Source organism: Haliaeetus albicilla, chromosome 26, assembly GCF_947461875.1.
Source record: "Haliaeetus albicilla chromosome 26, bHalAlb1.1, whole genome shotgun sequence".
Classification (NCBI taxonomy): domain Eukaryota; kingdom Metazoa; phylum Chordata; class Aves; order Accipitriformes; family Accipitridae; genus Haliaeetus; species Haliaeetus albicilla.
In genome coordinates, this window is record NC_091508.1 from 5,102,827 (window position 1) to 5,118,405 (window position 15,579).

At 43.8% G+C, this 15,579-nt stretch overlaps 1 protein-coding gene across 1 annotated transcript in view; it reads right to left on the bottom strand.

Moving 5' to 3' along the window:
• The window catches only part of NUDT3 (nudix hydrolase 3), a 32,867-nt gene extending 18,184 nt beyond the window's left edge, over positions 1–14,683 (bottom strand). Inside the window, exons 1-2 of the mRNA XM_069771022.1 lie at positions 14,206–14,683; positions 151–261 (exon numbers count right to left, since the gene is read on the bottom strand). Coding sequence (XP_069627123.1) covers positions 151–261; positions 14,206–14,304 — 210 coding nt within the window. The 5' untranslated portion in view covers positions 14,305–14,683. The remainder of the gene's footprint in view (positions 1–150; positions 262–14,205) is intronic.
• Between the last annotated feature and the right edge of the window lie 896 nt (positions 14,684–15,579).

The following is a 15,579-nucleotide window of genomic DNA, read 5'->3' on the forward strand; positions in this document are numbered from 1 at the left end:
TTTCCCTCCCACATATGATGGGGATATCACTAGTGACCCTACATTGCTCTTCACCTTAAGGAAAACAGCAAGAGTGATGAGAAAAAATTCACAAAGCCTTTGCTAACAATCAGCAGTGAAGCTCCAGAAGCTCCCATTCTTGTCACTCACCTCTTCACAGACTTCTCGCACAGCGGCCACGTTGGGCTCCTCCTCAGGCTCCATGCCACCCCCAGGGACAATCCATCGATCAGGATGACGACTACTGCTAACCAGCAGCACCTGCAGAGAGTAGAGCACAGCTGATGTATAAATTCAAGGCAACACTCCTTTTTGGAGCCTAGCTGAAGAGAAGTTGTCCTTGCATCTCTCACACCTCCAAACATGACCAATCCAACACAAGTCCTCGAGAATACTCTGCTTTTTCCAAGACAATTCCCTTAGCCCCTTTCAGACAGCTGTGCAAACTACATTATCAGTGACACCAAGGCACTCCAACACTCCAAATTATTTCAGCCACTACCTTCTCACTGCTCCAATGCATTGTAGGATAAATTATGCCTCTGCATGCCAAAACAACGATCTGCTATTTGATACAGCATCACAATACTTACAGTGTAAGAGTTCACTGCTGTACTCAAAGTGACTACGTAGTCTTGACAGCTTGGGATACACATCATGCAACAACGTAAGATGGCACAGAAGCTGCTCAGCACCTTCACCCTTTGCAGTAGCAGCTTGATTTAACTTTACTGGTACCTTTGGCCTTGTCTGCCTCTGCAGTTACACTAACAACATATACAAGTCAGGTGACTGCCCACTAAAATATTTATGTGCAATTGTTTTAACAGAGATTTTCAACTTCCCTGTTTGCCTCTTCTTTTGCAGCAGGCACCAAAGAGTTCAGCTCTGGAGCCAGTACCTGGTTCTTTGGTTTTAGATGAGGTTGTTCAATGAGATATAAGCAAAATATAAGCCTACATTAAGCCACTTAAAAACCCTAGGAAAAGGCTACATAGAAGAACAGATTTTTTTGAATCAGGAAAATGGTTCAACCGTTTTCACAGGAGTAATTTTTCATAAGCATGTTTTGTGGTAGTTTTTCTTGAAACACATTTTATTCCAGTGTAATTCTGCTCTGTACAAGTTCAGTTTTCATTTTGTCATCTTCTAGAAACAAAAAAGCTAACTAACAATCTCAACTGGCTAAAAATTTTCCCAAAGAATATGGTGCTTATTAAATCTACTTGCAATACATCCATGAGCAGAGATGGAAACTAAAAACAAAACTAATACTGTTTTTCAGCTCTCTAAACAAAGCTTGTTCATTAGAGTCATCATGCTATACTTCATCATTTCACTGGCACAAAGCTTGGAGCCAAAGCAACTTGCTCCAGAAACTTTCCAACATACCAGTCCAATTAGGTTACAGGCCAGCTGTAACAGTTTCAATCAGACATTTCGAAGTTACACTGTGCGAGACACTACAATCCCAGGCTTTACTGTGTAAATGTTGATTTACCAGTAGGATATATAAAGCTTTGCACTGATTATCAAGAGGAAACCTACCTACAGAATTCAAAATTAAACTTCTGAAACAAAAACAAGCATAAGATTTCCAGGGTTTCCCAGTTCTTTTATCTTTTGAAAATTTTCAACTGCCAACTGACCACCCTGCAAAGTGATTTTTCATTTTCCAGGGCCACCCAGACCACACTGGCTCAGCAGAGGGAAAAGAGGGGGGGCCAACAAACTAGAACACACAGGGTGAGGAGACAAGGGTCAGTTGTGGGGTCCAAAACACAGCTCTCAAATCAGGAGTAGCAAAGCGTAAGGCAGAAACCAAAGAGGGGTCACAACAAACATTTTGGCAACTGCTGGTCTAACCTTTCCTAAGTCTGGAACTAAACTTGGTGTTCTCAAGTGTCAGTACTCCTCAAATCAGCAATTTTCTGTGGATCCCACCAATAATAATGTCTCAAAGCCTCCTCTTCCTGCTTCAGCAGAACCCATGCCTCAGTCCTGCAATGCACGAAGAAGCATCATTTATCAAAAAAAACCATTTAAATCCCTGAGCACTCCCCAATCTGCCTATTTAATTAAGACAAATGCATACTAGAAATTAATTATGCTGAATGGGCTCCTTAATTCTGCAGTTTCCTAATGGAGATGCTTACTACCTGACCTGTCTTCTGGCTCAGGTTGCAAAGGAGCAGCATTTACTTTATAGTAACATCCCGTGGTGTTTGGCTTTCTTCAAGAGGAAGACAGAATCCCTTTCCCCTAAACATCCGATCCATATAAAACGCGATCAGTAAGCCATGCCTAAATAGGGAATGTAAACTTCATTCACCCTCAGAGCCTTCAAGGCTCAGGACAGCAGCCAGGTACCATGGGCTGGGACTGCAAAGCCATCACCAGCCGCCACCTCTGCTTTGCTAATATTTGGCCACTGCAGGCTCAGCACACAAGCACTCCACCAGCCTGTGCCATCTTACCATGGTACTTTTTCCTACTACGTTACAGGACTTTTATTTCATCTTGACTCATTACCAGTATTGTAGACAGAAGAGCTTGGACTGAAATTCCTAACTTCAGGTCAGCAGGTGATTCTGAGGACAAAGTTAAAAGGGAAGTAACAGACATTGAAAGTACAAGTTTTCTTGCCAGGTAAGGAAGCATCACCTTTGCCATTTCCAATTTCAATTTGGAGTTCCAGCTCAAAAAAAAAAAACAAAACCAAAATTAAAAAAGGCTGCAGAAACAGATCTTTTAAACTCAGCACAGCACACTTCATAACATTGAACTCCTGGCACCTTCCACTTGTGAGAAAAAGTATCTGCTAAGAAAAACCCTGTACAAAGACTTCTACAGGAAAGCCTGCTGGACTGCTCAGACTAAGACAATGCTTTAACAACACACTAGTAGGAACTTTTAGGTGTAAACAACAGTTTTAGGCAAAGTAAATTAACTTCAGCTGCTATGGTAGTTGAGCATTTTCTGAATAGGATTAACACGAACAACCCTCACTGGGAAGGAAAAACCTGTCATTCTCACACTTTTATGTAATCAGACTATTTCCTGTTTAATAAAAAGGAAATCCCATCAAGAGAGAGCAGGAAACATGCCCTACAAGGTCATTCTTTTAAAACAACTTTAAACAGGATATTGCTACCAATGAGCTCTCCCAAGACAAAGGGGCCTAGTTCAAAATGAGGGTGAGACACTGTTTTGTTTTAAAAAACTACACATCTAAAAAAGTCCTGTGTCCCAATACATGCAACGTATTCAAAGAGATCAAGTAAAAAAGTCATTATAATCCAAATCACAGCATAATAGTTTGGGTTGGAAGGGGCCTTTAAAGGTCATCTAGTCCAATACGCCTGCCATGAGCAGAGACGTCTTCAACTAGATCAGGTTGCTCAGAGCCCTGTCCAACCTGACCTTGAATGGTTCCAGGGATGGGGCATCCACAACCTCTCTGGGCAACTTGTTCCAGTGTTTCACCACCCTCACTGTAAAAAAATTTCTTCCTTATATCTAGTCCAAATCTACCCTCTTTTAGTTTAAAATTGTTACCCCTTGCCCTATCACAACAGGCCCTACTAAAAAGTCTGTCCCCATCTTTCTTATAAGCCCCCTTCAAGTACTGAAAGGCCACAATAAGGTCTCCCCAGAGCCATCTCTTCTCCAGCCTGAGTAACCTCAACTCTCTTAGCCTGCCTTCGTAAGAGAGGTGCTCCAGCCCTCTGATCATTTTTGTGGCCCTCCTCTGGACCCGCTCCAACAGGTCCATGTCTTTTCTGTGCCAAGGACCCCAGAGCTGGACACAGTACTGCAGGCGGGGTCTCACCAGAGCGGAGCAGAGGGACAGAATCACCTCCCTCAACCTGCTGGCCATGCTGCTTTTGATGCGGCCCAGGATACGGTTGGCTTTCTGGGCTGCGAGCAGCCATGTCCAGCTCTTCATCCACCAGTACCCCCAAGTTCTTCTCGGCAGGGCTGCTCTCAATCCCTTCATACCCCAGTCTGTATTGATACTGGGGGTTGCCCCAACCCACATGCAGGACCTTGCACTTGGCCTTGTTGAACCTCATGAGGTTCACACGCACCCACCTCTCCAGCTTGTCCAGGTCCCTCTGGATGGCATTCCATCCCTCAGGCATGTCAACTGCACCACTCAGCTTGGTGTCATCTGCAAACTTGATGCGGGTACACTCAATCCCACTATGTCATCGATGAAAATATTAAACAGTACCGGTCCCAGTATGGACCCCTGAGGGACGCTACCTGTCACTGATCTCCATCTGGACATTGAGCCATTGACCACTGCCCTCTGGATGTGATCATCCAACCAATTCCTCACCCACTGAACAGTCCACCCATCAAATCCATATCTCTCTGATTTAGAGAGAAGGATGTTGTGGGGGACTGTGTCAAAGGCCTTACAGAAGTCCAACTAGATGACATCCATAGCTCTTCCCTTGTCCACTGATGTAGTCACTCCATCACAGAAGGCCACTAGGTTGGTCAGGCAGGACTTGCCCTTGGTGAAGCCATGCTGGCTGTCTCGAATCACCTCCCTGTCCTCCATGTGCCTTAGCATAGCTTTTAGGAGGATCTGTTCCATGATCTTCCCAGGCACAGAGGTGAAGCTGACAGGTCAGTAGTTCCCAGGGTCCTCCTTTCTATCCCTTTTAAAAATGGGTGCAATGTTTCCCTTTTTCCAGTTACCAGGGACTTCACCTGACTGCTGTGACTTTTCAAATGTCATGAAGAGTGTCTTGGCAACTACATCAGCCAGTTCCCTCAGGACTCTCAGATGCATGGACACAACCCTGATCTTCTCACAAGGCAGTTTCACAAGACAACATTATTCAAATATTTTACAAACTGCCCCAAAGCCAGTAAAATAAGATCTGCTGAAAAACAACCTCTCTGAAAACCATTAATATTTGGGTGGAACAGCCCAAATGCTGTTTCCAAGAAAAGCATACCCCTGCAGAAACCTTTCCCCTGACAGCTGGATGGGTGAACATAAAATACCTGGGGAAGTGCAGATAACAGCTGAACAGGTTGCAGAAGAAAGATGTAATAGTTTGTCTTTCTGCCATAACAAGGTCAGAATTATTTTCTAAGTTTCAGAATAAATGTGATATAGCATAAGGCTAACTTACACCAAAAAGCCAAGACAGAGAACAACAACTATACATTCATTTTACAACATAACACAACAAAATATGTTATTCAATTGCTCAATTAGACTGAACATTTTCCAATACAACCAAATTCTACAAAATAAAGAGTACAGTTTTTTTAAAGGACTACCTTGTATGTCCTTGATACCTAAATTTTTGCTCGTTCACTTCTTTATTACATAAAAACATTCATTTGAATATATACTGAAGAATATATTTTAATCAAAATAGTTGTAAAAAATATACCAAAAAATTACTTATTTTATTTTTTTAAATCAGACCAAAACACAAAGGAAGGTTGACATTCCCATTTTATTCTTGCCAGGCAACTGTGTTTAAGATGGCTAGTGAGACTCTTGGCCTACTAGGCATTTTGGAGCCAAGTCTTGCACTCTTTTGGAAAAGCATTTGCAGGTATCATGTCACATGGCCAAGTTCTGTTTTCCAGGATTTGAAAGACAATTATGTCATTTCAAAGCAGGGAAATGAGCAACACAAGCCTCTTTGGCAATGCACAAGGCAGCCCTCAAGTAGCTCTCACACACAATCAATGAAATAAGAGAAAGGTTAGAAAAATAAGCAAAGTTTGAAGTCTACAGCAGGGGCTCCTAAACAGTGCTGGATTGTAGCCCTCATGGTAAGCAACCTTCAAAGCAGCATGCAAACAAAAAATCCAAACAAATCTAGAGCAGCCTAACAACTTTCCCCTGGAGGAGACAGGAAACATGCTGAGACATCTAAGGCTGGCTGGACTGCCACACGCAGAGCTAGGAGCTCCATGGGAAAAGGGGAAAAGAGTTTGTCACCAGGATAAATCTGGGAGTCCCTGATACACAATGCTGACCTTAAAACAACCTAATTACATACAAATCTGTTGTATTCACATCAGGGGTTTGTTTTGTTTTGTTTTTTCCCCCCAGCAATAATGGTGCTCTGCAAAGCAAAAACTAGGCAACCAAAATAAGGCAGAGAATTAATTCCCAGTTAAGGGAACAGAGATTGAGGGATTCCCAGGTTCTTTCATGCTATGGTGGATTTAAAGAACAGCCACCATCACCTACAAATAAAACAAGAGTAGCTACACTGTAAGGAACACGATTCCTAGAAAGAGGCTCCACAGAAGTATTACAGCAAAGACAAAAAGGGCTACAGCATTATTAGAAGCTGGGCTACAACATTAGTAGAAAATGAGCTGTGAACCTTCCAGACTTCCAGGAAAAGACAGTCCTACCCACACGCGCCAGCCTAAGGACAATCAAGCTGGCAGACTTAATAAGAAACAGCAGACAAGATGTTAAATACGTGGTTTTTTGGCCCAGACAGCATTCTGCTGCCAGAAGCCAATCTACAGCTACTGGCTACTGAAACAGCCTCTGCACTTTTTTTCACGCTTTCTATCAATATTAAGCCACGAAATCACATATTTTGCACAGACTAAAGCACAAACCTTCCAACATTTAAACTCATTTCACACTTTAGCGTTATTTATCAGAACACAGACTGCAAGAAAATAACGTCTCACAACATGCTGCAGTGAGGCTGGTGGAGAAGATGGCTGACTTCAATGATTTTTGCCTGTACAATCTGTCTTTGTTTGAAAATTTCAATTTAATAAGAGTCTCTGTATTCAGGAGTTTAGAGTTTAGCTGTGCTAGCGACTCTCCAATTTGCCTATGACCAGGCAGGATATTGTAGCCAGTGCAGCTCTGTGTCCAGCATAATAAAGACCTTTCATGCTTTACTCAAAGTTAACAAATGTCCTCACAGTCCCAATATGTTATTGTTACTGTACTTCATGCTTTTATATCTGACAAAACTGGGATCTCAATTTGACCACATCAAACTACCTTTAAACACTAACAACAGCATACGCTGACAGATGGAGTTCAAGAGGAGCAGGAGAGGAGAAGAGACACTGTAGTTAGCAAAGCCATGCAAAAATTAATCTAATTTAACCAGCAAAAACACAGCCTTAATTACACTACAACAAAACATGCATTTTGCCAAACTACTAACGCAGGATGGTCTAAACATGCATGCAAAGGCTTACAGGAGGGTTTCTCCCACCCTCTTGCTATTCAGGGCACGTTATGAAGTTAGCACATAACAAGTACAGCCTGTGGTCAGAAAGGCTACAGCTGGCTTTAAACATGACAATGTCTTCAGCTAAGACAGGAATACACACAACCTCAACAGCAAGCCACAGAAAAACCCTCTCCTGACCATAACAGCATGTCCTCGCAGGAGCATTACTGTTCCTCAACAGCATACATTTCCTTAGACAAGTGTTATTTTTGCACACACACCTTGCTCTGTGGCATAATGCGATTTAACCTACAATACAGTACCTAGAAACTGGAGGCAGGAAATTAACAGCAGAAAGCTAGCAAGGGAAAAGTATTCGCACTACAGAACTTGACAAAAGTAAAGCACAAGTCTTGAAAAAGGGGTAAGAGGTGAACTGGAAGAAGTTCAAGTCACTTCAAGTGTTTGGATCACACCTACAGTACTATAAACACAGGGGAAAAAATAAAGAAAATTCTGTTGGTTTTTAGGCTACTTCTTAGAATAACAATAATAAATCATCACGTACTGCACTGCTACTCTGGCTTCAAAATACCAAGGGTCATATTACTGTTACTACAGTTTTCTTGTGACTTTAGAGTGACTGCTTACTCTTACCGAGGAACACCACAATCTGGAGTCCTCTCCCTCCATCAAAATTATATGTTTTAGATAACCACAAAAATTATATGTTTTAGATAACCACAAAAATTATATGTTTTAGATAACCACAAAAATTATCTGCAACATGCCTTTCACAGCAGGGACAGGCCAGAGGAAACAGCTGAAATGCCTGAACCAGCAGCCGCTTGTTTCAGAAGCAAAGGGCTGATAAGGGAGGCACTCCCAGCAAAAGACCCCAAAACTGATAACCTATTTCTGCCTGTCAAAACTAGTTTGTTGACCACTTGGTACTTACACAACTTGTCCAGGAGGACTTTTTCCAGAAGGAATGCTAGCTTGTAAACTGCCTTTTCTTATAAGGAAAAAAGTATTAAAAAAAAAGAAATAAAAGGAGTATTTTGGCCTTTTACACAGACCAAATGACTCTGGATGTCAGCAGTTGCATATGTATACACTTACTGTTTTGATTAGCAAGTCCTATTCATAAAATAAAGCATGCAAAAACCCTACAGCCATGAAAACTCTTGAGAAGCTTTTCAAATATAAGTAGTTAATTCTACGCATAACGTCAGTATGTTATTTACACAAGAAAAATTAACCACCCAAGTCAATATGAATGAAAATAACATTCAAACCACCTGAACCATCTTAAAAAAAAAAAAAAAAATCTACCCAGTGGTAATTGTATCCCTCTGAATTTCACATGTTAACGTGAAATTTCTGAGAACAAAGAGTTAGTGTGCATCATCCACTGCACAACAGACAGCTACAGAGACACAATTTTTTATATAAATACATACAAAATTTGAACGATCCTTGACTAGTCTGTGCAGTCAGTCTCTCAGTTGGACCAAAAAAGAACTACTGTTTAAAGAAACTGAATACCTGTTTCCCAATTGCTAGATATTATATACAGCATCTGAACACTGATGTTTACTAATCACACAGTAGAGAGTTTCTTAATTTTGTTCTATCAATTTTTCTGGGTGACCCCATCACAGAGGTATGCAAACCGGGCTAATTTTCTCTATTTAAAAAAAAAAAAAAAAAAGATAAAATCCAAGCACATGATCATTTTCCTTTAACTGAGAAGGGAAAGAGTTGTTTTTCCAGACCTTGAGAGACCATCCATGGAAAGATTAGGTCCTTTGGCAGCAGTCCCAGCTGGGTACACCCCCCAACTGCTTGTACCTGCCTCAATGCTTTGGTAGCTTGTCTGAAGGGTGCTGAGATGCATCAAGTTAGGGAACTGATCATGAGTAAAAAAAAGGGGGGGAATGGGACACAAAGAGCGAGGAAAGAAAGCTAGGAAAACCACCAACAGCCTCTGGTCAGGCAGTAAATGAATCTGAGATGAAAGAGATCTCAGAGAAGCGTTATGCAGAGAAGAGACAGCGGCCACCGCTGTTGGGCCCCTCTCAACAAACCTAGGGGTGGAATACACTCTCCTCTTCCCATATTCATTACTTTCCCTGAGTTGCAGCAGAACAAAACTGACAATTCTTCAGTTTCACAACAGCTTACAGAGCTTCCAGTAAATTAAGTGAAAATTTAACAATTTTCATTCTTTTGTAGTTTGGGAAAGTACAAGAGACCATGGAATTGCTTGTAAAATTGTTTATGAAAGCTGCCTTTATGAAAAGGCTAAACACTTTTAAAGATAAATGCTAGGTTTTGCAGAGGTTTATGCTCTTGCTCTTGGAGAAAACTAGCTACAGGCACAGCTGAAAGGGACAGGAGAAGCACAAGCAACAAAACTATTTCTAAACTGGCCTATATCCTACTGGAGATGCGGTAATGTGTTAGCAACAGACGGGGAGAACTTTATTCACTTTCAACCACAACCCTTTTATGTAGCTGAAGGGAATGTATAGAGTCAAGCCGAGCCATCAGAACAGAGATTCTGAGACTACATTCCATGAAAAGTACGATGATCATATGATGCTGGGCTCCCTTTATGTCCCAACAGTGAAGTACTCCAAGTGCTTTTAGCCATTATTGTTTTTATATTGAAGCAAACACACAAAGGATGGCCCAGGAACACTATGTGATCATCAACGTTGTCTACAGTTAAAATTTGAGAACTGCTGTCTTACATCATAGCTTGGTTTAAAACTGACCCAGGAGAAGCAAGAAGAAAAAGGGTTAGTTTGCATTCAAATTACTTTCCCCAACCAAGGCTGTTGTGGGGCTACATAAACGTAGCTTTTGGTGACTGTATTGGCTTGGCGCGCTCACAGGGCAGCAGAGCCAGGGCGCTTACCAGACGCTGTGTGAAAGTTCTGTTTTCTCATCTCAATTTAGACTTCATTCACAATTAAGAAAAGACGACCAATCCTGGATCCTATTCTTCCCGAAGCATTTCCTCCAAAAGTCTTTAAAAATACCAGTTGTTAATGAGCAGCTTGTCCTTTCACCAGATACAATGCAGGCATGCTTAAACCTGTAGCTACACCAGTGCAGGACTTAAAGCCAAATGGTTCCTTTTTATTTCTGTTAAAATATAACACAGAGATGCTGCCATTGAGCAGGCTTCCATCTGCTTCTTACTATTAAGACATTAGTGAAATTTTCTGGACAGCTGCTCTACATGAAAAATACTTGTGTTATTTAAAAATAACACCATAATAGCAATACTGAGAGGCACTGACATCACGAGCAACAAAATGAGTGATTTCAGAGGTAGCACAAGACTTGGGATCTCTTGATCTGCACGCTCTCCTTCCCCACTTTTGCAGAAGCAGCAAATATCAAGAGAGTTTACTCCATTTGAAAAGATGAAAATAGCAGAGTCCTGGCGTTTGGTTGCCGAAAGGTCCTTTGAAGTCTGTTCACACTCTCTTTGAATTAATCCTGTTGATTCCCTTGTTCTCCCTCCTGCCCAAAGAGACATCACTCTGCGGTGGCTCACTGTTTACGAAACAACACAGATACAGATTTTTTTCCACACAGCCCAATTAAGAAATGTATTTTTTGCTCCATTTGAGATTCATGTTTAAATGAATTCTCCCTGTACTGCTTTTTAAAGGAATATGTAACAAAGACATCTTTTCAGCCAACGTTCGGTCTTCCAAAAATGTTCCAGAGCTTTTTTCATGTCCAAAAGTAGTAGCTTCCAAATGCAATACAGAGAAAATGCGCAACCTCGAGCAGCATAAGGAAAAAATAAATCATTTAAAAACTAAAAAAGAAACAAAGTATTGTTATGTTAAGACTCTTTATTTGCAAATTTAATGCCTAATCAAAGACACGCTGTTTTAGCAATCTCCACAATTGCTAAGATTTTAAAGAAAATTACATCAATGAACTGAAGAATTAGGGGGTAAACACATAAAAAGAAAAAAAGCAGCCTCCTCTGTAAGTGTAATCACAATTTTTCTTATTTTTTCTTGTTCATTGACAAAATTGTTTAATTCAGGAACTAACTTAGGGTTCAAAAAAGAAGAAAACTTGTTTTTGTAAATTTGTAGCAGGAAATGAAGAAGACATATGAGAGCTAAGATCTACTATTTCTTAAGCGCTTAAAAGAAACAGTAACCAGAAACAGCCAGTCCTAGAAAAAAATAATACTTTAATACAGCAAGTTTAAATTATTTATGAAAACATGCTTCCCCCCCCCCCCTCTTTTCAAACAGTAAGCTTTTAATATATCCTTAACTAACATACTTTAGTTCTGGGTTCGCCCCTCGTCCTTCTTGGAGAGGCCTTTTAAACAAACCTCAATTTCCATTTAAATAGAAGTAATCTATAATAAAATATGTCAGTAGCACAAAAAAAAAAATACTATTATCCAAGAGAAAACCAAGAAATCTTTCATAGATATGTTAAGCTATATAAATGCATACAGATAACACCTTTCTTGTTATCAGAAAAGTGCAAGTAGCAATAAGATTAGACAAGTAGACTTCTCTCAAATTAAAGTTTAAATAAACACCAACAAATGAGAATTACCCTAAGAAATAATTAGAAAGAGAAATTAATAAAAATCAAGGTTCCCTGCTTGCTGATTTCAATAATCAATACAAGCATAATTTAAATGGCTTCTAGGCCTTTTGACTAAGATCAAGAGCAGTAGCTGTGAAAGGAGTCCATTCTGGTGTGTATGCGTGTAGTATGGTGTGACTCGATAATAACTTTCCTAAAGGCATTTGTTGAAAAAGTTCACTTCATGACTGGCTATTGCAGTAGGTATGCAATAGATGACAACACAGGATGCAGTTTCTGCGTTAAACACATAGATACCATAAATAAATATGGTGTTTGAAAGGCTGTGTGATGTCCTCAGGAGGCCAATTCAAAATAGAACAAAACTGTAATTCATTGCTCCACTATTTCTGTGGCTCACTTACAAAAAAGCACACACATACACATACTTGAGGAAATCAATCCACATCCCATGCTGCATCATTTACAAAGCAATTAGTGCTCCTTAATGTGTCATAGAACAGTACAATGCACCTGATTTTACTGGGAAGATTGGAGACAAGGCCAAACACTAACAGTGACCAAAGCTCAAGCGAGAAAACGATGCTCACACGAGAACCCCTGTTGCCCCGATACACAAGAAGTTTCGCAGAGCTTCACTCGCTGCCTTCATAACAGACCCATAGAAATGACAAGGCACAATTAGCACAGGGAGACAGCTATCCAGATCTGAACTCCTGCCTTTGAAACTGAAAACAGATTTTTCTACTCGAGGTCTTACCTACAAACTAACGCCTGAAATTGCACCAGTTTAAATTAAATGAGATTTTCAATCCACTGAAAGTTGTTGCAAACCCCAACACAGACACAACTTTGACATAAAAATGGCTTTAAAGCTCAACCTTAAACAAATCTAACCAGCTTAACCTACACTGAAAGAAATCTGTCACAAGTTAGCATGCCTCTAGAACGAGTTTACTTTTCCTTCTTCAACCATCTCGGGTCAGTATTGTGAAACCGCCATGTTAACACACGTTTGTGTCACCAATGCCGTAACAGCTCTGGACATCAGTTCCCACTGGCCAGGAGATGTAACAGACCACCACCGTGGGATAAGCTGGAGCCTCTGTGACACTGCAAATTGAAGGGTTGTAAAATAAAGCCTAACAACCAGACAAAAGCTGATTGCATCAGGTAGCTGGTAAAATTACATTTCTATCTTCAGCCACACTGTAAATCAAACATGGTCAAGCATCTAACTCTTGAGAAGAATTGCCACACTTGCCTCACGAATCGTGTAAAATTGCATCAGGGAACTCAGATGCCTTCAACCACCCATGCTGATTAGCCCCAGCATCATTACACAATACGATTACGTTCTTTTTCATAGTTAGTTCAAAGCATTATAAATTTCCTGAAAGTCAGTGGGAAGGAAAGCTACGATGAACGCTTCACCAAAACATATTGTTTTCATTTCAGACCATTTATGCTTGAAATGTTGACACTCTTCACCATGACAGCACAGCTACAAAGGGTTCGTCAAGCCTCCTTCACCATGTTAAATAATAACTGAACGGTATGCTAATTTACTTTCCTCCAGTGAACTGTCTGCATTCCCTTCCGATTTCCTGTAGCTACAAATATGATAATCGGGAGAACAAAGACTTTAGCACAGCCACTCGGGAACCAGTAAATGAAATGAAGTATGCTTGACTCTAAAAAAAGACCTGCAGCCTAGCTTATCACGAGTACCCCAAGCCCACGTTAAGAAGATACTAGAAGAGAATAGCGAAAAAATTGCAGATCTGAGCAAAGTTTCTCTTTTTTAACTTCACGGACAACACGACCACTTAGCAACACGGCTGTTCTTAAACTAACCAATCTACCTTTAATTCCCACTTCCTCCCAAGCCTCTCTGGACAGCAACTTCTGGCACTCCATCAGTCCCCTTTTATCCCAGTTTCTTTTTATAAATCCAAGGTCAGGTTTCCTCTCCCATCTCATGTGATGTGCTGGACTGAAGTTCTGCCAGCGTGGTCGGTCCACTCAACTGCCAAATCCCATCCCGTGCCACAACACTCCTTACCAGACTGTTCCACCACCCCACGATACACAGCCCTTCATTCTGGGCATTCTCCTCATGTTCAGCGCAGAGAAATAAAGAAAAGAGGGGAAACACCAACTTTCCCACCGACGCTTAATTGCACTCTACCAAAAAAAAAAAAAAAAAAAAGCCAAACCCGCTGCAACCCAGTCACACCCGGGCGGCTCCGGGACCGCAGGGTGCTGCACGGGGGTGGGGGGGGTTCCCCTGAGGGACCCGGCTTCGCCCCCATCCCTGCCCCCGGGGGACACGGACGGACATGTTACGGACGGACATGCCCCCGGCCGGCCGCGGCCCCCCCCCGGCCCTCACCTCCTCCTCGCTCTCGCTGCGGAAGCACAGGCAGGCCGCCCGCTTCTTGTAGCCGTCCCCGTCGTAGGTGCGCGTCTGGTTGGACTTGAGCTTCATCATCCTCCGCTCCGAGGGGGCGGCTGGGGTGGGAGGGGGGGTGAGGAAGGGGCGGGGGGGGGGGGCGGAGGACGGCGAGGCCCGCGGCCTAGAGGACGGGGGCGGGCAGGGTGGCGGCGCCGGGAAGGACCCGCCGGGGCTCCCGCGAGGGGCGGGCGGGCGGGGAAGGACGGGGGGGACGGAGGGGGACCGCCTCCCCGCGACAGTCTCTTTCTCGGTCTACGCTCTGTCTCCCGCAGGCCGGGAGCCGCCCGCTACGCGCTGCCGCCTTTCGCCCGCCTCATCCCTCCCTTCACTTCCAGCCGCTCCGCCGCCGCCGCCAGCGCTCCGGCCACCGCCAACGACGACGACCGCGACGCCATCTTGGGAAACGCTACGCAAACGGCGTAGAGCCGCCGGGCGGAGGAGGGGGCGGCTGCCCCCTGCCGCCTCACGGCGCGCCCGCCACGCAGACGGCGCAGCCCGCCTTCCAGAATCGCTCCCCCCCCCCCCGGCGCAGACGGCGCCACCACGCCTCCGCCTCCTTCTCTCCGCCTGGACGCGAGCCCCCTGCGCCAGCGGCGCGGCGCAGGCCACCTTCGAGAATAAGGCGGCTGTTCGTAAGCCGCCGGGCGGCTGCGTGCTGGGGCGCCCTGGCAGTTACGCAAAAAGCGCCGAGGCAGGGCCGGCCCCCAGCGCCCGCCGCGCACATGGCCCCGCTTTGACAGCGGCTCTACGCAAAGCGCGCAGACGCCGGGGAGGGAAGAATGCCCATCTTACGCAAGGCGGGGGGGCGGCGGCTTACGCCAGTGGCGGAGGCCGGTTGCGGGGGTCCCATTGTACCCCGCGGGCGGGAGCGGAACAAAGGGGGGGGGGGGGCAGCGGGGCAGGGACTCCGCACCCCGCGGCGAGGAGCGGGGTGGGGGGGGTTGTCTTCAAGCCGGGTGGCCTCAGCCGGGGAGGCACCAGCATGGAGACACCTCGGGGGGGCACTTGCAGCCCCCCCCACACACACTATTGCAGCCGCTTCTTGCTTCCCACGGCCCTTTCGTGGGCATTTTTAGGCTTCAGCCTAAAGGCACAACTTCAGTTCAGCCTGTAAGCCCCCAAATTGCACCCCAGGAGCAGCTAACACCAGCATCGCCCTGCTGCAAAGACAGTCACGTTTTGTCTCTGCTCTGCAACAGGAGTCGAAAACAGAGGGTAAAGCCAAGAAGCCTTTATCATCTTCTGACTCCGTGCACGGGTGGAATAAAAGGCTCTTTGCCAGGTGTGGATCCCACTAGAGAGCACCCAGGG